Here is a 23450-nt window from a genome sequence, read left to right on the forward strand (position 1 = left end):
AAAGTCATTCTAGGTCTCAGTTGTCTAGCTGTTATATTCCTACCTCTAAATAGAAATATAACGTGAGGAAAATGAGAAAACATCTGTGAAGCACTTACACTACTAAGAATATAGATATAGGTAATTCATGAAATTACTAAACTCCTGTTTAAAAATAAGCATTCACAAAAGTAATTTATCAAATACATACGAAGTTAGACCAAATGTTTACAAAAACAAAGACTTCTTTTTGAAAAACTTGTAAAAATATCTTCCCTACTTCTTTAAAATAGAGAAATTATCCTTAAGATATAAGATTGAATAAAAAGAAAAAAAACTTAAAATAGAGAAATTGTTCTTCCAATGTAAATTAGAGATAATAGAAAAATATAGAAAATGTACCTCTCAGTACATGGTAATAGCTTTGGTAAGCAACTCACCTTATGAGCTGCAAAACTTGATTCATTTTTTTCTAGTGCTCTTTTTGCATACTCTAGGGCTTCATACACCAATAGCTTTTTCTCCTCTTCTGAGGTTCTGCTAAGCTGAGCTACATCACGTGATGCCCGTGCCAAACGCCACAGTAACTCTGCATCTTCACTAATATGAAATAAAATATAAAACAACCATTTTAGCTCACATTTAAAAATTAAGGGTTGCATTACTAATGAATACACTATGGTCTTTCAGCTTAGGAAGCTAGCAACATGATATCAAAAGCCATTAGTAATAATGCTAAATTTATTATTTTCTTTAATATAAAACCTTTATTTGCTAAAATTTCCTATAAAAATGTCTAATATTCATAAACATTAACTTAACTCTAGTATCTACAATACTGACTTCTTTCAAAAATATCTTTGCATTCAAATTCTCTGAACATTTGCTCTACAAAACTCAACATATTAACTTGAGGCTTGGCCTCACTGGCACTGTGTTTCAAATAGCTCACTCAGTGGTTCATACAGTATCATAAAATACATAAATTTTATAGACATGGTCATGTTCTAAAAATACAAAACTGCTGAATCCCTAGTCTCAAATACAGCACCTGACACAAAATAGTTTTTGACAATTATTTGCTAATGAATGAATGGTTGAATATAATGTAATCTCAAAATAAATCCTATGTTTGAATACCATGCCATGATGCATGGGTTACTTCAGGTAACAGCATTGGATTCTTTGAAGAACTGCCATTTCCATATAATGACATAAGAAATGGTTAATAAATTATTAACCACCACAACTGACAGAAATAATTGTAAAAATTAAATTCCACCAGGCACGGTGGCTCACGCCTGTAATCCCAACACTTTGGGAGGCCGAGGCGGGCAGATCACCTGAGGTCAGGAGTTCGAAACCAGCCTGAACAACATGTACTAAAAATACAAAATTAGCCGGGCATGGTGGCGCATGCCTGTAATCCCAGCTACTCGGGAGGCTGAGCCAGAAGAATCGCTTGAACCCGGGGGGTAGAGGTTGCAGTGAGCCAAGATTGCGCTATTGCACTCCAGCTTAGACAACAAGAGCAAAACTCTGTCTCAAAAAAATAAAATAAAATAAAATAAATAAATTCCTTTTTATTAAATGTTTGCCTTTAATCCTAACTTTGTATTTTTTTAACAAAAAATAAAAATTTGAAACTAAAGGTTCCTTTAATTAAGATAGTTATCATTCAATGAATATGGAGTAACTACCTTACAGCTTATTTTTCAAGTTATCAATGAAATGACAATAAAATGCCAAACCAGCCACCTTGAATTACTGAGGGGAGAATGGAGAAGGGAAGATCAATCATGTAGCTATTTAGAAAGTAAAATTGATGGGTCCTGGGGAGAAAACTGGTTTTGAAAATCTAAAAAAGGCAGATGAAAATGACTCAATATTTTTAGTTTAGGAGATGAGGTAGATTAGTGATCTAGAAATGCTATTTAGCCATATGACTTACTTTACAGGGTTGAGTCTTTCTCTCACTCCACACTCCTCCCAAAAATGAGTACACACTGATATTCTACACTAAACATACAATCTAATACTAAAAATAGAAAAAGGGGGTATTTTTGGTTTCTCTGAAAGACTATCCTTCTAAAGTAATACACAGTTACCACTCAATGGTGGCATGCAACATCCTACATCTCAATGAATTCATTTAATCTATACCAATACAAAATTACTTTAAAAGAAAAAGAATGAGAAATACACAATATAGCTAGAAGGGATAAACATATATTCAATAACTATCTTGTATCATCTAAAGCAAAATGGAAAAATCAAAAAAAATTTCAACATTCCACTAAAGTAGTAACACCTTTTCTAAATCAATGAGATACATGCAGCATTTAACGTAAGAAACAAATAGTATATTATAAATTAAACTCTAAGAAATATTTTGAAGTAAAAACTACAATAATCAATTTTTAAAACCTCAAGCACTAAGGGTCATTTTAATTGTTAAATAACAAAAATTTTGAGGAAACCACAAGCCTAGGCCTATCCTACATTGCTTACCTTTCCTTGTACTGGGTTAGCAACTGATAAAGTTTTTCTGTTTCTCCGCTTTCATACAGGTAGTCTGCTTGTTCAAGTATTTCTTCAACTTCAAAGATTATAAAGTAAAAAAGACACAATAAAATAGGTCTTCCCAAGTCAGATGACAATAATTCAAAGAAACATAAACACTTTTATATATAAGCAAATGAAATTAGATACAGAAATCACCTATAATGAAACAGCAGAAATTAGGAAGAACCTAGATGGAAACAAAGTAGAAATAAGCATAATGCTATCATAAAAAATGATTCATTGAAATCATGGGAAATAAAAAATTAGAAAACTTATTCTGGTACTGACTAAATATGAAACACTAACAATAAATATAACACTAACGATAGCTGATGAGCTAAAAAAATTCCAAAAACTCTCATATTTTAAGAAAGTTTACTTATCTGTGTTGGTCCAGATTCAAAGCTGTCCTGGGCTCCATGTGGCCTATGGGCCGCAGGTTGGACAAGCTTGCTCTACAGTCTTTTTGTTGCTGCTGTTAACTACCATCCATTGTAGAAAATAAAAGTCATCTACTTGCAGCACTGAATGTTAGTAATTTGCATGAACCAAACCACACAGTTTTAATAAATTCTCTTTATACAGAGATGTTGTTCAAAGGGTCAGAGCTGTCATCAGAAATTTAGATGAAGCTAACTACACACTGAATCTGGAACTTATTGACACTATGCTCTGACCAACTCTTAAAACTAATTTATATATGACTACAAAATACATAAACATTACTGACAGTGTAGTGCCCTAAGAAAACTGTCTACTTAATGAAAAAACAGTCTGAATTTCGGAAAATTCCAATTATTATTCAGAAACATGTTCATTTAATTTTGTCTTCTGTAAGGGTACTGTACTACTTAGTCCTAAGCCAACATTCCAATGTGTATACACTTGGTATACTTTAATTAATCACGGTATACTTGAGGTTAAAAGGGTTTCTTGGCTGGGCGCAGTGGCTCACATCTGTAATCCTAGCACTTTGGGAGGCTGAGATGGGAGGACCATCAGGTCAGGAGTTTGAGACCAGCCTAGCCAACATGGTGAAACCCCAACTCTACTAAAAATACAAAAATTAGCTGGGTGTGATGGCGTGCGCCTGTAATCCCAGCTACTTGAGAGGCTGAGGCAGAAGAATCACTTGAACCCGGGAAGCAGAGGTTGCAGTGAGCCATGATCGCTCCACTGCACTCCAGCCTAGGCGATAGAGCAACACTCTGTCTCAAAAAAAAAAAAAGGGGAGGGGGGTGGGGGGAGTTCTTAAGTTTTTAAAAAATTAGCAAAAAGAAAAAAACCATGAAATTTGTGATGCAATCGTGTTTTTAAGTTAACATCATAATGTAATAATTACACTAGTTAAGCAATTAAATGACAATAGCAAAAAAAAACCCTAAAATTAAATAAAGATTATTTTTCTCAGTAATCCCACTTCATTCTGATTAGGTGTTATAAAGTTTAATAATATTCATATGGCTGGTTAATTTTTAAAATTTTGCTTCCACTCTATTCTGTATTTTTATCAGATAAGTGGCCGAATCACAAAGTTTGTGTTTTAACAACCCAAAGGATAAGTAGTAGTCTTTATTCTTTATTTGATATTTACGATAGGTAGAATAATGGCCCCCAAAGATGCCCCAATCTTAATCCCTGGAATCTGTCTGAATGTTTGGTTACATGTCAACAGTGAACTGTAGATAGAATTAAGACTGCTAATCAGCTAATATTAAAACAGGAAATTATCCTGGATTACCCAGGTAGGCCCAATATAATTACAAGAGTCCTTAAAAATGAAAGAGGAAGGCAAAAGTCAGAGAAGGAGTGTCAATGGAAACAAGGTCAGAATGATGATTTGATGGTGGTTCTGAACATGGAGGAAGACGCCTTCAGCCAAAGAATGCAGAAAGCCTACAGACGCTGAAAAAAGCAAAGAAAAGGAATATTCCCTAGGGTCTCTGGAATGCAGCTCTCCCAGTGCTGATTTTAGCCAGTCAGACCCATTTTTGGCTTCTGAACGGCAAGATACGGAACTACAGAACCCTAAGATAATAAATTTGTGTTGTTTAAGTCACTGAGCTCGTCACAGCAGTGAAAGAAAATTAATATTAAATTAAATATATTGATCTGGCATATTTGAATGTGTACATAGTATGTATAAGTAAAAAAGTTACTTTTAAACCTATTCATTGATTATTCTCTGACTTACTAAAAAGACTGATTACTGTCCTTAACATGATCTAGGAATTCTAAATCACATTACTCATGCGATTAAAAATGTAGAAACTGTCAGCCAGGCATGGCACGCCTATAATCCCAACACTTTGGGAGGCTGAGGCGGAAGGATCACTTGACCCCAGAAGTTCGAGACCAGCTTGGGCAAGATGGCAAGACACCATCTCTTTAAAAAAAAAAAAAAAAAAAAAAAGTAGAAATTTAGTGAATAATCTAAATCTTTTTTGTGTGCATTCTTTTATAATCTCTCAAATCACTTAGCTCCAAATTACATAAATACTATAAGCTATAATATAATGACTTTAAATATATATATATAAATTTATTTATTTATTTATTTATCTGAGATGGAGTCTCACTCTGTCGCCAGGCTGGAGTGCAGCGGCACTATCTCGGCTTACTGCAACCTCCGCCTCCCGAGTTCAAGCGATTCTCCTGCCTCAGCTTCCTGAGCAGCTGGGACTACAGGTGCGCACCACCACGCCCAGCTAATTTTTTGCATTTTTAGTAGAGACAGGGTTTCACCATGTTGGCCAGGATAGCGTTGATGTCTTGACCTCGTGATCTGCACTGCAAAAATCAGTGTATCATTTTTTCTAAAATCATACACTGTACAATTTATAAGAGAAAAGTACACTTCCTATGGTACTACAGACTGACATAGGCAGTCGGGTGAGAGCTTGTAGACAACTCCACATATCTGCAAATCAGTTGTTTTCTAACCTAACATTTTATACTATCTTGAAAATATTTAAAACTAAGTTATGTTACTAACATAGGGACCATATTCTATAAAACAGACTAAACTTTTAATGTAAATTATTTTCAACTTAATAAGCAAATATTCTAAGATGAAATGAGATGTTAATTCACCTAAAACTGTACGGTGAAATCTTAAATGTAACCTAAAATAGATATGTGTAAGATCATAATAATTAGAATTTTTTAAAGAAATGCCAATGATGTGACCTCCTACATATATGTTAGTAAACTTTGATTTTCTACTTTTCTAGCTGACTGTACTCTAGCCATGTGAGCAGTGTCAAGACAAGAATACTCCTCTGGCAAGATAAATAGCTATATTCCTGAGGTTTCTCTATATAAGACTTAAGAAGTAGAAAATCTGAATATCTAGATTCAAGCCGCTAAGTAGCAGTAACATCATCAAAGTTTAAGGCAATTCTTTCATACCAATAATACTGTGTCTCAGCAGTACCAGAAACAGTGCAACCAAAAAATGCACTGAAGTACAACAAATAACTACATACAAAGGAACACTGATCTCAGTTCTGTAGGTTCATCAATAAAGAGGAATTTTGAAAATATATATGAAAACACAAGTGAAGTGATATATAAAGAACCTTTAATGACTGTGACAAAAACAGAAAAGAAATTTTAAAAAACACACAAAAACAAACTAAAAAATAAAAAAGAACCTTTAAGTTGGGTACTTGTAATTATCTTTTAAGCATTTTACACATGAGCTTTCATATGCACAAAGAGTACTATGAATGTATTAGCATACCTTGGGGCTTTAAATTTTGTCTATTTTAAGGAGGTAATGAGGCCAGGCGTGGTGGCTCACACTTATAATCCTAGCACTTTGGGAGGCCAAGGCGGGTGGATTACCTGAGGTCAGGAGTTCAGGACCATCCTGGCCAACATGGTGAAACCCCATCTCTGCTGAAAATACAAAAATCAGCCGGTCATGGTGGCGGGTGCCTGTGATCCCAGCTACTTGGGACATTGAGGCAGGGAAATCGCTGGAACCCAGAAGGCAGAAGTTGCAGTGAAATGAGATCACACCAATGCACTCCAGCCTGAGGTACAGAGCAAGACTCCACCTCAATAATAATAATAATAATAATAATAAAGAGATAATGAAACGTTCCCACAGGAGTGCTTCAGTTCCTGGTAACAAGTGGGTATCTGGTACCAACTTGTGATAAATATAGATATAACCATTTTAAAAGTCATCCTATAATCCCATCCAATTAAAATGTCAATGATATTTATGCCCTTAAACTTCAACTCATTTCCAAAAAACTCCCACTTCAGAATATAACTTAGTTCCAGAAAATGGAGGAAGAAAAAGCTTTTAAATTGGCTTTGAATAAGCATAAAGCAGATCAAAAGAGAATTAAGCAGAAATTTTGAGGCATGGAATTATTTGAAGACCAATTCCTTTAAAAAAAAAAAACAGCAAATGGAAGAGATATAGGACAAAGAAAAACTTTTAAGGGCCAGTGAAGTTATATTTTTATAGAAACATATGGATCATTTTCCAGGATTAAAAAAAAAGTGTTTCTGTATTTTTCAATTAATCTTTTTTCAAGGGCTATGGTCTGTAGTCTCACAAATTATATAAACATGCCGATCAACTAATTATAAAGTTTTTTTTGTTGTTTTAAGAAAATAAAGCTATTGCATTATGGAAAACAACAGGGAGGTTCCTCAAAAACTAAAAATGGAACTACTATATGATCCAGCAATCCCACTTTTGGATGTATATCCAAAGGAACTGAAATCAGTTTGTCAAAGAGATATTTGTACTGCCATATTCACCAAGGCATTAGTCACAATAGCCACGCCTTAGGAAACAACCTAAATACCCGTTAATAGATGAATGGATTAAACAAAAAAAGTAGCACACATACACAAATGGAGTATTATTTAGCTTTAAAAGAGAAAAAAATTCTGTCATTCTGTCATTTGTAAGAATGTGGATGAACGTTATATTAAGTGGAGAACATTATGTTAAGTAAAATAAGCCAGGTACAGAAAGACAAATATAGGTTGAACATCTCTAATCTAATCTGAAAATCCAGAATTTGAAATGTTTCAAAATCCAAAACTTTGTGAGAGCCAACATGATGCCACAAGTAGAAAATTCCACACCTGACACTTTTACTTTTTGATTGTTCAGCGTACACACAAAGTTATTTAAAATCTTGTATAAAATTACCTTCAGGTTATGTGCATTAAGATATAAATGCAACATAAATAAACTCTATGTTTAGACTTGGGTCCCATTCCTAAGACATCTCATTAGGTATATGCAAATATTCCAAAATCCAAAACAATCCAAAATCGGAAACACTTCTAGTCCCAAGCAGTTTGGACAAGGGATACTCAACCTACACTATATGATCTCACTTATATGTGGAATCTAAAAAAGTCAAACTCACATAGGTAGAGAGTAGAATGGTGGTTACCAGAGGCTGGGGTTGAGTGGCAGGAGGGAATGGGGTGATGTTGGTCAAATGGTACCAAGTTTCAGTTAGACAGGAGGAATAAGGTTTAGAGATCTGCTGCACAGCATGATAACCATAGTTAATAATAATGTATTACGTATTTAGAAATTGCTAATGGAATAGACTACAGAACTCCACAGCTTAGCTCACTTAAGAGGTAGAAAAGAGAATGCTGGAAAGTGGCATAAAAACTTGTTGAGGCCAGGTGCAGTGGCTCATGCCTGTAATCCCAGCAGTTTGGGAGGCTGGGGTGGGCAGATCACTTGAGGCAAGGAATTCGAGGCCAGCCTGGCCAACGTGGCGAAACCCCGTCTCTACCAAAAATACAAAAATTAGCTGGGCATGGTGACACGTGCCTGTAGTCCCAGCTACTGGGGAGGCTGAGGCAGGAGGATTGCCTGAGTCCAGGAGGTCAAGGCTGCAATGAGCTGTGATCATGCCACTGAACTTCAGCCTGGGTGACAGAGCGAGACTGTCTCAAAAAACAAAAGCTTGTTGAAGTGTGAAAGAAACTAGTGATCACTGGACTCCCTCACCCTCCCCTACTGCGGCTATAAAGGCCTCATCCAACTTGTGCAGGCCTCATAGAGGCCTAGGACCTTAAAATGTTATTTTTAACTTAACAAATATCAGCTGGCTGTGGTGGCTCATGCCTGTAATTCCAGACTTTGGGGTGGGTGGATCACTTGAGGTTCAAGACCAGCCCAGCCAACATGGTGAAACCCCATCTCTTCTAAAAATACAAAAATTACCTGGGCATCATGGCACATGCCTGTAATCTCAGCTACTTGGGAGGCTGAGGTGGGAGGATCACTTGAACCCAGGAGGCAGAGGTTGCAGTGAGCTGAGATTGCACCTCCACACTCTAGCCTCAGTGACACAGCGAGACTCTGTCTCAAAAAATAAAAATAAAAATAAACAAATATGTAGTAACTTTTTATGTCCTCAAGACACTTTTGAAAAACTAGAGGAGCCAAGATGGCTGACTAGGCACAGCCAGGAAGACATAACATTCTCCCACTGAGAGAGACCATCATCAAGTAGACTGGCACATGTTGAACAGATATTCAGAAAGAAGACAATAAGAGTGGATATGGGGAGGACACAGACCCTGAATCTGAAAAAGGAGGAAGCTGGGAACCCTGCATGGGGTTGCCAAGCACCAAGACTCATTCCTGGCACCTAGCAGTTCCTAGGGAAAGGGTAAGTGAAACTGGTGTGAAGTGGCCCACTCTCATCACAGACCTTAGAGATCCTAGCTGCAGGAGACCCTAAGACCCCTCCAAGACATTTGAAATGGCAGGGAGAACTACCTGGAGAGCTGCCAGAGACAGAACTCTAGTCTGTGTGGAGAACAGAGGGTTTAGCATGGGAACGGCTACAGTGCTGCATGGCCATGGGTATCCATTCCCCAAGGCCACCACACTCCTCTAGGTGGTCTTAGCCTTTATTAGCAGCCAGACGTGGAGACAGCAGGGCTGTCTTGTGCATGGAATGGGGCCTGTCTCATCTGAACATCCCTGTCTGTCAGCCTCTCCCAGGGTCCCTGCCTGGCCGCACCCATAGGCAGCACAGCCTCAGCTGTTCTGGTGAAACACTTGCCAGTGGCCCCCACCTTCCCAAGGGAGGACTTTTGAAGATGGACCCCCACAGGTGCACACTCACTCAGAGCCTCTGCCCACTGCCTCGCCAGCATGCATACATATACCATGCAAACTTAGGAAATGCAGGGAACCCCTAACAAGATAGTATATAAAACCACCATCCTCAAGACACATAGTCATCAGATTCTCCAAGGTCCACATGAAAGAAAAACTCTTAAAGACAGCTAGAGAGAAGGAGCAGGTCACCTACTACAGGAATCCCATCAGGTTAACAGTGGACTTTTTAGCAGAAGCCTTATAAGCCAGAAGAGACTAGGGGACTATATTCAACATCCTTAAAGAAAAAAAATTCCAACCAAGAATTTCATATCCAGCTAAACTAAGTTTATAAGCAAAAGAGAAATAGAAACCTTTTCAGACAAGCAAATGCTAAGGGAATTTCTTACCATCAGACCTGCCTTACAAGAGGTCCTTAAAGGAATGCTAAACATGGAAATGAAAGACCAATACTTGCCACCACAAAAACACACTTAAGTTCATAGCTCACTGACACTGTAAAGCAACTATACAATCAAGTTCACATAACAACTAGCTAACCACATGATGACAGGATTAAATTCTCACATATCAGTATGGACCTTGAATGTATACAGGCTAAATGCCCCACTTAAATGACAGAGTGGCAAGTTGGATAAAGATGCATAACCCAATTGTATGCCGTCTTCAAGAGACCCATCTCACATGCAATGATGCCCACAGGCTCAAAGAAAAGGAATGGAGAAACCTCAAGCAAATGGAAAACAAAAAAGAGCAGGAGCTGCTATTCTTATTTCAGAGAAAACAGATGTTAAATCATCAATGATAAAAAAGGACAAAGAAGAACATTACACAATGATAAAGAGTTCAGTTAAACATGAAGACAACTATCTTAAATATATATATAATTAGCATTGGAGCACGCTGATTAATAAAACAAGTTCTTAGAGACCTACAAAGAGACTCAGATAACCACACCATAATACTGAGAGACTTCAACACTCCATTGACAGTGCTACACATATCATTAAAGCAGAAAACTAACAAAAATATTCAAGATCTAAAGTTGACACTTAATCAAATGGACATTAACAGACATCTACAAGGTACCCTACCCAAGAACAACAGAATGTACATTCTTCTCACCTGCGCATGGCACATACTCTAAGATAGGCCACATGCTTGGCCATAAAGCAATTCTGAACAAAATAAAAAAAAAAAACTGAAATCAAACCAAGCACTCTCTCGGATCACAGCTCAATAAAAATAGAAATCAATATCAAGATCTCTCAAAACCATACAATTACATGGAAATTAAACAATTTGCTCCTGCATGACTTCTGGGTAAACAATGAAATTAAAGCAGAAATCAAAGACTTCTTTGAAATTAATGAAAACGAAGATTTACCATCCCAGAATCTGTGAGACACAGCTAAAGCAGTGCTAAGAGGAAAGTTTATGGTGCTAAATGCCTGTATCAAGAAGTTAGAAAGATCTCAAATTGACAACCTAACATAATATCTAGAGGAAGCAGAGAAACAAGAGCAAACCAAATCCAAAGCTAGCAGAAGAAAATAACAAAATTAAGAGCTGAACTGAACTGAACAAAATTGAGATGTGAAAGCCATACAAAAAAAATCAACGAAACCAAAACTTGGTTCTTCAAAAGAATAAACAAAATTTATAGACTGCTAGCTGGATTAATCAAGAAACAAAGAGAGGCTGGGCACAGTGGCACATGCCTGTAATCCTAGCACTTTGGGAGGCCAAGGTGGGTAGATGACGAGGTCAGGAGTTCAAGACCAGCCTGATCAACATGGTGAAACCCCGTCTCTACTAAAAATACAAAAATTAGCCAGGCATGGTGGCACGCACCTGTAATCCCAGCTACTTGGGAGGCCAAGGCAGGAGAATTGCTTGAACTCGGGAGGCGGAGGTTGCAGTGAGCTGAGATCGCGCCACTGCACTCCAGCCTGAGCAACAGAGCAAGACACTATCTCAAAAAAAAAAAAAAAAGAAAAAGAAAGAAAGAAAAAAAAGAAACAGAGAAGATCCAGATAAACATAATCAGAATGACAATGGGAATATTAACACTAACACCAGAGAAATACAAAAACCAGGCCAGGTGCGGTGGCTCACGCCTGCAATCCCAGCACTTTGGGAGGCTGAGGCAGGCGGATCACCTAAAGTGAGGAGTTCGAGACAGCCTGACCAACATGGAGAAATCCCGTCTCTACTGAAAATATAAAAAATTAGCCAGGCGTGGTGATGCATGCCTGTAATCCCAACTACTCGGGAGGCTGAGGCATGAGAGTCGCTTGAACCCGGGAGGTGGAGGCTGCGGTGAGCCGAGATCACGCCATGGCACTCCAGTCTGGGCAACAAGAGTGAAACTCCATCTCAAAAACAAAAACAAAAACCCTCAGAGACTATTACAAACACCTCTAGGCATACAAACTAGAAAACACAGAAGAAATGGATAAATTCCTAGAAACATCCCAAGATTGAACGAGGAAGAAATGAAATCCTTGTAACAGTCCAATAACAAGTTCCAAAATTGAATCAGTAGTAAAAAAAAAAAATCTACCAACCAGAAAAACCCCTGGACTAGATGGAGTCATAGCCAAATTCAACCTAATGCACAAATAAGGGCTGGTACCAATCCTGTTGAAATTATTCCAAAAAATCGAAGAGAAGGGACTCCTGCCTACTCATTATATGAGGCCAGCATCATTCTGATACCAAAACTTTGCAAACTGAATCCAGCAGCACACTGAAAAGACAATATACCACAATCAAGTAGGCTTTATTCTTGAGATGCAAGGTGGTTCAACAGGCAGATCAATAAATGGGATTCATCACAGAAACAGAACTAAAAACAAAAACCACATGATCATCTCAAAAGACACAGAAAAGGCTTTTGATAAAATTCAACATCGCTTTACCTTAAAAAACATCAACAAACTAAGCACTGAAGGAACGCACCTCAAAATAGTAAGAGCCATCTATGACAAACCCACAGCCAACATCATACTGAATGTGCAAAAGCTGGAAGCATTCTCCTTGAAAAATGGAACAAGACAAGGATGCCCACTCTTACCACTCCTTTTAAATATAGTACTGGAAGTCCTAGCCAAAGCAATCAGTCAAGAGAAAGAAATGAAATGCACCCAAATAGAAAGAAAGGAACTCAAACCATCTCTCTTTACAGATGATATGATTATTTACCTAGAAAACCCCATAAACAGTCTAATCAAAGGCTCTTGGAACTGATAAACGGCTTCAGTAAACTTTCAGGTTACAAAATCAATGTACGAAAATCAGTACATTTCTATACACCAATAACACCCAAGCTGAGAGCCAAATAAAAAATGCAACCCCATTCATAACAGCCACAAAAATAATAAAATACTTAGGAATACAGTTAGATCTTTTACCACAATGAACAGGAAATCAGAGATGACAGAAACAAATGGAAAAACATTTCATGCTCATGGACAGGAAGAATCAATATTGATAAAATGGTCTTACTGCCCAAAGCAATTTATAGATTCCTATTTGTTATTCCTGTCAAACTACCAACATCATCTTTCACAGAATTACAAAAAACTATTCTAAAATTTGTATGGAACCAAAAAAGAGCCCAAATAGCCAAGGCAATCCTAGGCAAAAATAACATAGCTGTAGGCATCACACCACCTGACTTCAAACTATACTACAAGACAGTAACCCAAATGGCATTATACTGGTACAAAAACTGACACATAAGCCACAGAACAGGTTAGAGAACTCAGAAATAAAGTTGCATATCTACAACTATCTGATCTTCAATAAAGCTGACCATAATCAGCAATGGAGAAAAGAATCCCTATTCAATAAATGGTGCTGGGATAACTGCCTAGCCATATGCAGAAGATAGAAACTAGACCCCTTTCTTTCACCATATACAAAATCAACTGAAAATGGATTAAAGACTTAAATATAAGACCTATAACTATAAAAACCTAGAAGAAAACCTAGGAAACACCATTCTGGACATAGTCCTTGGCAAAGATTTCATGGCAAAGTCTCCAAAAGCAATTCTAACAAAAACAAAAATAGGTAAGTGGGACCTAATTAAAGAGCTTCTATACAGCAAAAGAAACTATCAACAGGTTTTTTAAACAGACAACCTACTGAATGAAAGAAAACATTTGCAAACTGTGCATCTGACAAAGGTCTAATATCCAGAATTTATAGGGAACTTAAACAATTGAACAAGCAAAAAACAATCCCATTAAAAAATGGGCAAAAGACATGAACACTTCTCAAAAAAAGACATACAAGCAGCAGCCAATAAACATGAAAAAATGTTTCACATCACTAATCATCACAGAAATGCAAATCAAAACCACAATGAGATACCATCTCATACCACTTAGAATGGCTATTCTTAAAATTTCAAAAAAAAATAATTAAAAAAAAAACAGATACTGGTGAGGTTGTGGAGAAAAGGGAATACTTATACACTGCTGGTGGGAATATAAATTAGTTCAGTCACCGTAGAAAGCAGTTTGGAGATTTCTTAAAAAAAACTTAAAACAGAACCACCATTTGATCCACCAATCCCACTACTGAGAATATATCCAAAGAAAAACAAATCGTTCTACCAAAGTGACACACACATCCTTAAGTTCATCACTGCACTGTTCACATTAGCAAACACATGCAATCAACTGAGATGCCCATCAATGGTGAACTGGATAAAGAAAATGTCCAGTTACCATGGAATACTATAAAGCCATTTAAAAAAAAACCCAAATCACATCCATTGCTGCAACATGGATGCAGCTGCAGGCCATTATCCCAAGCAAATTAATATGGGAACAGAAAACCAAATACAGCATGTTTTCACTTGTAACTGGACGCTAAACACTGAGTATACATGGACACAAAGATGAGAACAATAGACACTGGGGCCTACTAGAATGGGGAGGGCAGGAGGTAGGCGAGTGTCAAAAAGCTACCTACTGGGTACAATGCTCACTACCTGGGTGACAAAATCACTTGTACACCGAATTCCAGCAACACATAATTTAGCCACGTAACAAACCTGCACGTGTACCCTCTGAATCTAAAATAAAAGTTGGAAAAAAAAGAAAAAAAAAATGGACTACGATAAAGCCAAAAGTAATTCTGGTTTTCCCTTTCAAAGTACTGAATTTTGTTACTTCAGAAAACACTACATCTTTACAATCATTTCTATAATGCTACCAAAATACACTGAAACTAAATGTGATAGATTCAAAGAAATAGAGATAAGGAGCTGGGTGTCGTGGCTCATGCCTGTAATCTCAGCACTTTGGGAGGCTGAGGCAGGTGGATTGCCTGAGCCCAGGTGTTCAAGACCAGCCCAGACAACATGGTGAAACCTCGTCTCTACAAAAAATACAAAAATTAGGCAGGCATGGTGGTGTGCATCTGTAGCCTCAGCTACTCGTGAGGCTGAGGTGGGAGAATCACCTGGGCCCAGGGAGGTTGAGGCTGCAGCGAGTTGTGATCACGCCACTGTGGCCTAAGCATCAGAGTGAGACCCTGTCTCAAAAAAAAAAAAGTTCTAATCTCCACTCTAACATTTTGACTTTCAAGAAGTTTAACTCTGTGAGCTTCTTTTCAAAAATTATTATAATGTGATAAGATAATAAGACTTGTCCTAACTATTTTATAAGGCTGCTGTGAGAATTAAAGTCTAGGTTGCTTTAAAAAGATGAATTATTTTAAGTATTTGCCAAAATATATCATTCATCCAGTAACAAAACCAAGTTCTTTGCTTTGTCCTTCTTCATAAATACATTAAAAAAAAAAAAAAAGACAAAAAGAACAGTGCAGGGCTTCTCAATTATCTGCTTTTTTAAGGGAAAGATAATCACAGATAAATGAAATCAATAGATAACTAGCAAACTTTAGATCACATTCTCAAATTATTATATCAGAAGTTTAATAAGACCATCTATTCAAAATCAAATCTCTGCTTCTTTCCCCAATCACCGTCTCCTTTATAATTAAAAAGTGAGGATTGTAAAAAACAAAAAAGCTTAACCCATTGATTTCTTCATATGATATTGCTCTAATATACAGAAATTTTGGCTCACAATTGTTTTAACTAATTTTTTTTAACTGGCAAGTCTTTTTTTTTGAGACAAGGTCTTGCTCTGTTGCCCAGGTTAGAGTGCAGTGGTGAGATCATGGCTTACTGCCGCCTTGATCTCCTGGACTCAAGTGATCCTCCTGCCTCAGCCGCCTCTGTAGCTGGGACAAGCACGTATCACACACCCAGCTAATTATTTGAATTTTTGTAGAGATGGGGGTCTCACTTTGTTGCCCACGCTGGTCTTAAACTCCCGGGCTCAAGTGATCCTCCCACCTCAGCCTCCCAAAGTGCTGGGATTACAGGCATGAGCCGCCATGCCCAGCCAAGTTTTAATATACGTTTACTTATCTATATTACGCCAATAAGAAATTTGATGGATTTTTCTTTTTTTCACTTTCAACTTGTTACTTACCAAGCAGCATTCTGTTTGTAAATAAAATCTATCTATCTCAAAGTACTAGGGCCTTTTGTTAACCAAATCAAGACGAATATAACACCCCAGGATTGGTTTCATTTTGTCATTATAAAGCAGGGACTAGTAAACTTTTTCTGTAAAGATCCAGAGAATAAAATATTTCAGGCTTTGTGAGCCATACATGGTCTCCGTAGCATGTTCTTTTTCTTCCCCCCAACTCTTCAAACTCAACCCTTTAAAAATGTAAAAGAATATTCTTCTTAGGTTAAGGGCTCTACAAAAATATAAACTGTTAATAAAGCATCATTGAGGCAGCTCTAATTTCTAAGAAAAAATATATATATACATGATATTAGACTGACACGTAGAGAAAGGCAGAAAATAATCTAGACCATAGCAATGTTAGTTTCATTATCTATATAAAAATAACTAAGCTAGGCCAGGCGCAGTGGCTCATGCCTGTAATCCCAGCACTTTGGGAGGCTGAGGCGACCAGATCACGAGGTCAGGAGTTTGAGACCAACCTGACCAACATGGTGCAATCCCATCTCTACTAAAAATACAAAAATTAGCTAGGTGTAGTGATACGTGCCTATAATCCCAGCTACTCAGGAGGCGGAGGCAGGAGAATGGCTTGAACCTGGAAGGCAGAGGTTGCAGTGAGCCGAGATCGCACCACTGCACTCCAGCCTGGGCAAGAGAGCAAGACTCCGTCTCAAAACAAAACAAAACAAAAACAAAAACAAAAAAACAAAAAACTAAGCTATTAACAAAATAACAAACAAAAATAACTTGAGAGATGCTGTAATGGTTAGAGTTTAGAGCACTCCTGAGGACCTGGTGAAAACTTGTTGCTGAGAAGGACATTTTGAAGGTTTTGTTGGCTGAAAAAGGTATCTCTGGAATCACACTCCTGGATCTTTCTTGAAGACTTGAAAAGAATTAGATTAGGGCCATAGGGACACAGAAGGTCACTCCAGCTCTGATCGTTGCCATCACAGTTGCTACAATTGGCTCTTTCCAATTTGGCTACAACACTGAGGTCATCAATGCTCCTGAGATGATCATAAAGGAATTTATCAATAACACTTTGAGTGACTAGGCAAATATCCCTCCCTCTGAGATGTTGCTCACGTCCCTCTGGTCCTTGTCTGTGGCCATATTCTCCACTGTTGGTATGACTGGCTCCTTTTCCGTTAGACTCTTTATCAACCACTTTTGACAGGTACAATTCAATGCTTATCATCAACCTGTTGGCTGTCTCTGGTGGCTGCCTTATGGGATTGTGTAAAGTGGCTGAGTTGGTTGAAATGCTAATCCTGGGCTGCTTGGTTACTGGCCTCTTCTGTGGACTGTGCACAGGTTTTATGTCCACGTACATTGGAGAGATCTCACCTACTGCCCTGCAGGGTACCTTTGGCACTCTCAACCAGCTGGGCATCACTGTTGGAATTCTGGTGGCCCAGATCTTTGGTCTGGAACTCAAATTCATCCTTGGGTCTGAAGAGCTATGGCCAGTACTATTGGGCTTTACCATCCTTCCTGCTGTCCTACAAAGTGCAGCCCTTCCATTTTGCCCTGAAAGTCCCAGGTTTTTGCTCATTAACAGAAGAGAAGAGGAGAATGCTAAGTAGATCCTCCAGTGTTTGTGGGGCACCCAGGGTGTATCCCAAGACAACCAGGAGATGCAAGATGAGAGTGCAAGGATGTCACAAGAAAAGCAAGTCACCGTGCTGGAGCTCTGTAGCGTATCCAGCTACCGACAGCCAATCATCATTTCCATCATGCTCCAGCTCTCTTGACAACTCTCTGGAATCGATGTTGCGTTCTATTACTCAACAGGAATCTTCAAGGATGCAGGTGTTCAAGAGCCCATCTATGCCACCATTGGTGCAGGTGTGTTTAATACTATCTTCACTGTAGTTTCCCTATTTCTGCTAGAAAAGGCAGGAAGAAGGACTCTGCATATGATAGGCCTGGGGAGAGATGGCTTTTTGTTCCATGCTCATGACTGTTATTAAAGGATGAGTATAATGGGATAAGCTTTGTCTTTATCTGCGCTATCTTGGTCTCTGTGGCCTTTGAAATTGGACCAGGTCCCATTTCCTGGTTTATTGTGGCCGAACTCTTCAGCCAGGGCCCCCGCCCAGCTGCGATTGCAATGGCCGGCTGCTCCAACTGTACCTCCAACTTCTCAGTCGGACTGCTCTTCCCCTCTGCTGCTTATTATTTAGGAGCCTATGTTTTCATTATCTTCGCCAGCTTCCTCATCACCTTCTTGACCTTTACCTTCTTCAAAGTCCCTGAGACCCGTGGCCGGGCTTTTGAGGATATCACATGGGCCTTTGAAGGGCAGGCACATGGTGCAGATAGATCTGGGAAGGACGGCATCATGGAGATGAACAGCATCCAGGCTGCTAAGGAGACCACCACCAACGTCTTAAGTCATGCCTCCTTCCACCTCCCTCCCAGCATGGGAAAGCCACCTCTCCCTGAATGAAGGAGAAACCTCATTAGGATGAACCCAGGACTGCTTCTGAATGCTGCTACTTGATTCCTTTCTTATGCCACGCACTCCATACGCACCTCAACGCTGGGGTTTGTTGGATTTTCAATGGTTTTTTAAATATTTTATTTCCTGGACATTCTCTTCTGCTTAGGAGAGACCAAGTGAACCTACCTTCATTTCAGGAGACACTGGCCACTTGGCATATGACAACTTTGCCAGCTTTTCCTTCCTTGGGCTCTAATATTGCCGCACTAGGGGATACAGGAGAGGAAAAGTAAGGCACAGTTCCCCCAACCTCAGACTTATCAGGAAGAAGATACACATATGAGTGTGGAAGGCAGAGGGGGTTTATGTAAGAGCACCTTCCTCACTTCCATATAGCTCTACAAGGCAAATTAACTGAGTTTTATTTATTTTACCCTCTGGTTTAATTAAATAATTTTTTAAGTTCTGGGATACAGGTGCAGAATGTGCAGGTTTGTTACATAGGTATACATGTCCCATGGTGGAAATGTTTATTTTTTTAAGTGTAATTTTGCCAAATAATAAAAACAGAAGGAAATTGAGATTAGAGGGAGATGTTTAAAGAGAGGTTATACAGTAGAAGATTTCATGCTGGAGAGGTTAGCGTGCAATATGAAGAATTTAGGGAGAAATGTAGTTCATTATTGGAGGGTATATTATGTGGTGCCTGAGGTCTGCATATTACCTCTTAACAATTTCTGTCCTTCAGATGGAAACTCTTGTTTAATTTCTCATAAAAGTCATATACCTACATAATAAAGTTATTGATTTCCTTTGGAACTTTTTTCTTTATAATAGTTTACATGTAGTAGTACTTGAAATCTAGGATTATTAACTAATATGGGCATTGTAGTTAATAGTGGTTGATGGGTTCTAATTTTGAATGGAGTCAAGGGAAGGGAAAGTTATTTCTAGAAAGCTTGTTCCCCCTCACTGGACCAAACAACTCTTCCTTGTAGGAGACTCATTACTTTTGAAGTAATCCCATCACCTATCTGGTGGGAGAGCCATCCAAATGAGAAACCTAAAATAATCGGTTCTTGGTAGGGATTCATTATTTCTCCATTTTGTTCTTTAGGAGATTTTAGGTGTTGATTTTCTGTTTTATTTTAACTCATATCTTTAAAGGAATTCCCCAAAGAACGTTTATAGCTAACTTGGAATTTATAACCTCAGCTCTGGGATTTTTTTCTGAACGATTATTATCTAAAGGTGTGTTGTTGCCTTTAGGGTCATGCCATGCTTGTCTATGTCTGTTACCATGTCACTGTGGTCCTATGCCAAGTGCCCTTAGGGGGTCTCAATCTTTCCAACAGACCATGTTTGAGATAGTATGCGTCAATGTACAGTGTAGCCCACACTTGAGAGGATGAATATGTGTGCACTGTCCCTTTGCTCTGGATGGAAATAGGTTATTGTTATTTTTTCTGTGTTCCTACAGCCCCTTTTTCATATGTTGCTCAATTTCCTTTTCCCTTCTTGGTGCTTACACATCTCAGACCCTTTAGTCAATCCCTTGCCAATAACAGTGTCTTGGTTCTCAGTTCTCACTGTTTCCTCTGGTCACGGAGACTTCAAATAAAAATACACATAGCTATGGAGTGGGGTTTAGCTGGAAAAGGTGACCTTCTTCCAACTTCACGTCAACTTCTGGCTCCTCAAACAGTAGGTTGGCAGTTAGGCAGGGAAGCTGCTCATTTCTCACTGAGCAGTTTGTGAATATTTCCATATGGATTTTCTATGATTAACATTACCCTGATTGTTTTAAAATAAAAATTCTGAATGTACACACACAAAAAAACTCTAAATGTTCCATATGTCTAATTTATGCTTACCTTTGGCTGTGGCATGAACCACAGCAGCCTGAGAGATAACCTGGTAAGTTTCAAAACCCAAATACGACAAAGCTGAGAGTAAAAGGCCTCTTTTGAAAGTTCCTGGGTTTCCCATTACCTGTGGAAACAATTATGTCAAGAGTTACAAACTTTGAAAATTTGAAGGTACTGCTACCCCAAGCAAAAATTACATGAATTTTCTCCCACCCCCAAAGCAATCCATCATAATACTGGAAGCTTAAAAATTACTTCATCAAAATCTTTAGTAAAACTATCTCAAAGCGTATCTTATTAAGAAAAAGATATCGCCTGGAGTCGTAGCTCATCTAAAAATCACACTCCTGCTGTAAAGGAAGAGCTACAACTTATTTGCAAATGCATGGATATTGCAAATTGTATGAAGTAAAATATGAGATACCAACACATAATAAAAATGAATCTTACAGACAAGATTATCATATATAGTAATTACTACATATAAAAAATGTACATGGCTAACTTCTAAATTTTTTTGTAGGGACAGGGTCTCACTGTGTTGCCAGGCTGGTTTCAAACCCCTGGACTCAAGCAATCCTTCCACCTCGGCTTCCCAAAGTGCTGGGATTACAGGCTGAGCCAAGGGGCCAGGCCTAAAATGGGACTTCAATCTCATCATTGTTCTAATTTGAAAACTTAAGGCTAACTAGTTTCATACTTAGAACTCCTCCCATCTTTCTGCCTGTATTATCTATCACCTCCCCATTTGGTTATAAACTTCCAAGGAAAGGGAATATGCCAAATTTTAACCACCCTTCCCCACCATCAGTCCTATAATAATTCTGAAAGATTTTAACTGAGCAGTTAAAAATTTGAGTTTAAAATAATGAAACACCTAGTTCATGTGAAATATATCATATGCACTAATGCCATTCCCCAATTCCCTGACAAGAATAAACAGAGGCCCACGAGCAGTCTAATAGAAATACCAGAACTGAGACTACAACATGCCGACAACCTTCATTGACGTTATGCAGATAAAACAGGCAACTCAGAAATAATCATTTTTAAACAAAAACCTAAACAGTATGAAATCTCTGCTTCTGAGTCGCAGAACTTTTTAAATCACACCCACACTTTTCAAAGTCTGAAAGGGGCAGCCTCAAGCGCTGTTGTATCTGTCATCGCCTACAGTGAGAATAATTTCACAGCGGTCAAGGTTCTTTCCCGTCCTGTTCCACATTTCGCACAAGAAGGGCGGGTAGGAGGCAGCTTCTGGGGCGCGTGGGGGCAAACCCCACTCCTTCTCTGACAGCCCCAGTTTAGGATAGTGGAGGTTTGCAAAATGGAAGGGACCTGTCCGGGCGCTCCAGGCACAGTGGCCCCGAGTTCCTTCCTCGGTTCACCACATTACTTAGGCAGCGCGGGGCCGCCACCACTTAAGTTAAGGGAGAGCCGGAACCCACTGAGTAGGAAGTGAGGAGCGGGAGCCAGGACCACGGGAGTACCTCAAAGCCGCGGAGTCGACAGGGGCCGCAATGCCCGCGGCTGCCCGAAGTCCCCGCAGAGAGAAGAGACCCCGGGGCGGCTCCACGTCGGAAAGGCAGAAAGCGCCACAGTCGAGCAGCCAGGGCCATAACCTGCAACTTGCGCGCTGACCCTGCACTACTTCAGGCAGCTACGGAGGCGGGCGGGGCTAAATGAGCCTCAATCCTTCCGGAAAGAACCGCGCCCGCCCGCCTCCTGCCCAGCAGTTCCGCCCCCATGGTTTCCGGTGCACGGGCTTAGGGGGTGGGAAATACCCCGATTGGGTGGGACTTAATGGACTTTCCGCGCCTGCGTCCAGGACTGAGGCCATGAGAGCGCTCTCTTCAGGCTCTCCGACTTGTTTCTGCTGCAGCTCTCTAGGGGTCTTTCATGGCTTGGGCACAAGGATAAGTCGCCAGAACAGAACTGAAAGCTCGGAAATAGACCCGAGAATACAAGTATGCCAGAAAAAAAATTGTCATTTTAATTATCTGCTGCCTTCAAAAGTAGATTGAATCTTGGTACTAGTGGGTCTTTTTTGGAAGTAAATAATTCGAACAATTAAGTTGCCCAACATGAAGAAGGGAAAGGAAGAGACTGAGCGACTCAACGGGGTAGATTCAAAAGAGAGTCCAGAGCAAAGGAACAAAAAATGCAAAGCGTTTTGGGAAGAGGAACTAGCGGGAGGAGGCCTCTTGGACAGGATATTGATGCCCTTGAATGCTAGGGCATGTGTAGTAAAAAACAAAAACAAAAACAAAAACAAACCCTGGTCTCCCCTAAAATTCTTCAATAAGATGTTTTACTTACTCGAGCAAAGTATTTTATTTTACTCGAGTAAAATAAAATTTCTTGCTCGAGTGGAATTCTTTTGTGGGAAAATGAAGAGGTTTTGGATCCTACTTGAGGCCTCATCAGGGTGGGTGGAAACACAGACTGCAAACGGAGTACCTACTATATGGGTTTCACGAAAAATCTTATGGGTAATAAAGGAGGCGAGTCATGGTTTTAAAAAATTAGATTGCATTTCTATGGTACTTTTAATACTGTATAGGGAATTAATACATAGTCTTATTAATCTTCCGAACTACTTTATGAAGTAACTGGTATCCCAGGTTTACAAATGAAAAAACTGTAACTCAAAGAGATGTATTAACCTAACCAAGGATATGTTAGAAGACAGGAATCCATGTCTTTCTACTCTGAGTCCAGTGCTCCTTCTACTATATGATTGCTACCTCCACTAGTTCCCATTAAATCAGCTGTATTTCTTTAGGATTATGTCTTTAAAGTCTATCTTTAAAAATATATAGATCTCCTTCCCAACTTCTGAAACCTAGCCATTTTTTCCCAAAGACAGAATCACTTTTATTTTA

At 38.9% G+C, this 23450-nt stretch overlaps 1 protein-coding gene and 1 pseudogene across 6 annotated transcripts in view; one reads left to right on the forward strand and one right to left on the reverse strand.

Moving 5' to 3' along the window:
• The window catches only part of RMDN1 (regulator of microtubule dynamics 1), a 41800-nt gene that overhangs the window by 13921 nt on the left and 4429 nt on the right, over positions 1-23450 (reverse strand). The window contains exons 1-4 of one of the 6 annotated variants that reach the window (XM_054499869.2): positions 22056-22338; positions 20572-20689; positions 2491-2578; positions 420-579 (exon numbers count right to left, since the gene is read on the reverse strand). In XM_054499869.2, coding sequence (XP_054355844.1) covers positions 420-579; positions 2491-2578; positions 20572-20689; positions 22056-22184 — 495 coding nt within the window. In that variant the 5' untranslated portion in view covers positions 22185-22338. Of the gene's footprint in view, positions 1-419; positions 580-2490; positions 2579-20571; positions 20690-21682; positions 21693-22055; positions 22339-23450 lie in introns of those variants that run through there. The other 5 variants (XM_063668954.1, XM_054499870.2, XM_054499871.2 and 2 more) reach the window with 5 other exon arrangements.
• Positions 17366-18703, forward strand: LOC129042873 (solute carrier family 2, facilitated glucose transporter member 3-like; annotated as a pseudogene).

This window comes from Pongo pygmaeus, chromosome 7 (genome assembly GCF_028885625.2).
Source record: "Pongo pygmaeus isolate AG05252 chromosome 7, NHGRI_mPonPyg2-v2.0_pri, whole genome shotgun sequence".
In the NCBI taxonomy this organism is placed as follows: domain Eukaryota; kingdom Metazoa; phylum Chordata; class Mammalia; order Primates; family Hominidae; genus Pongo; species Pongo pygmaeus.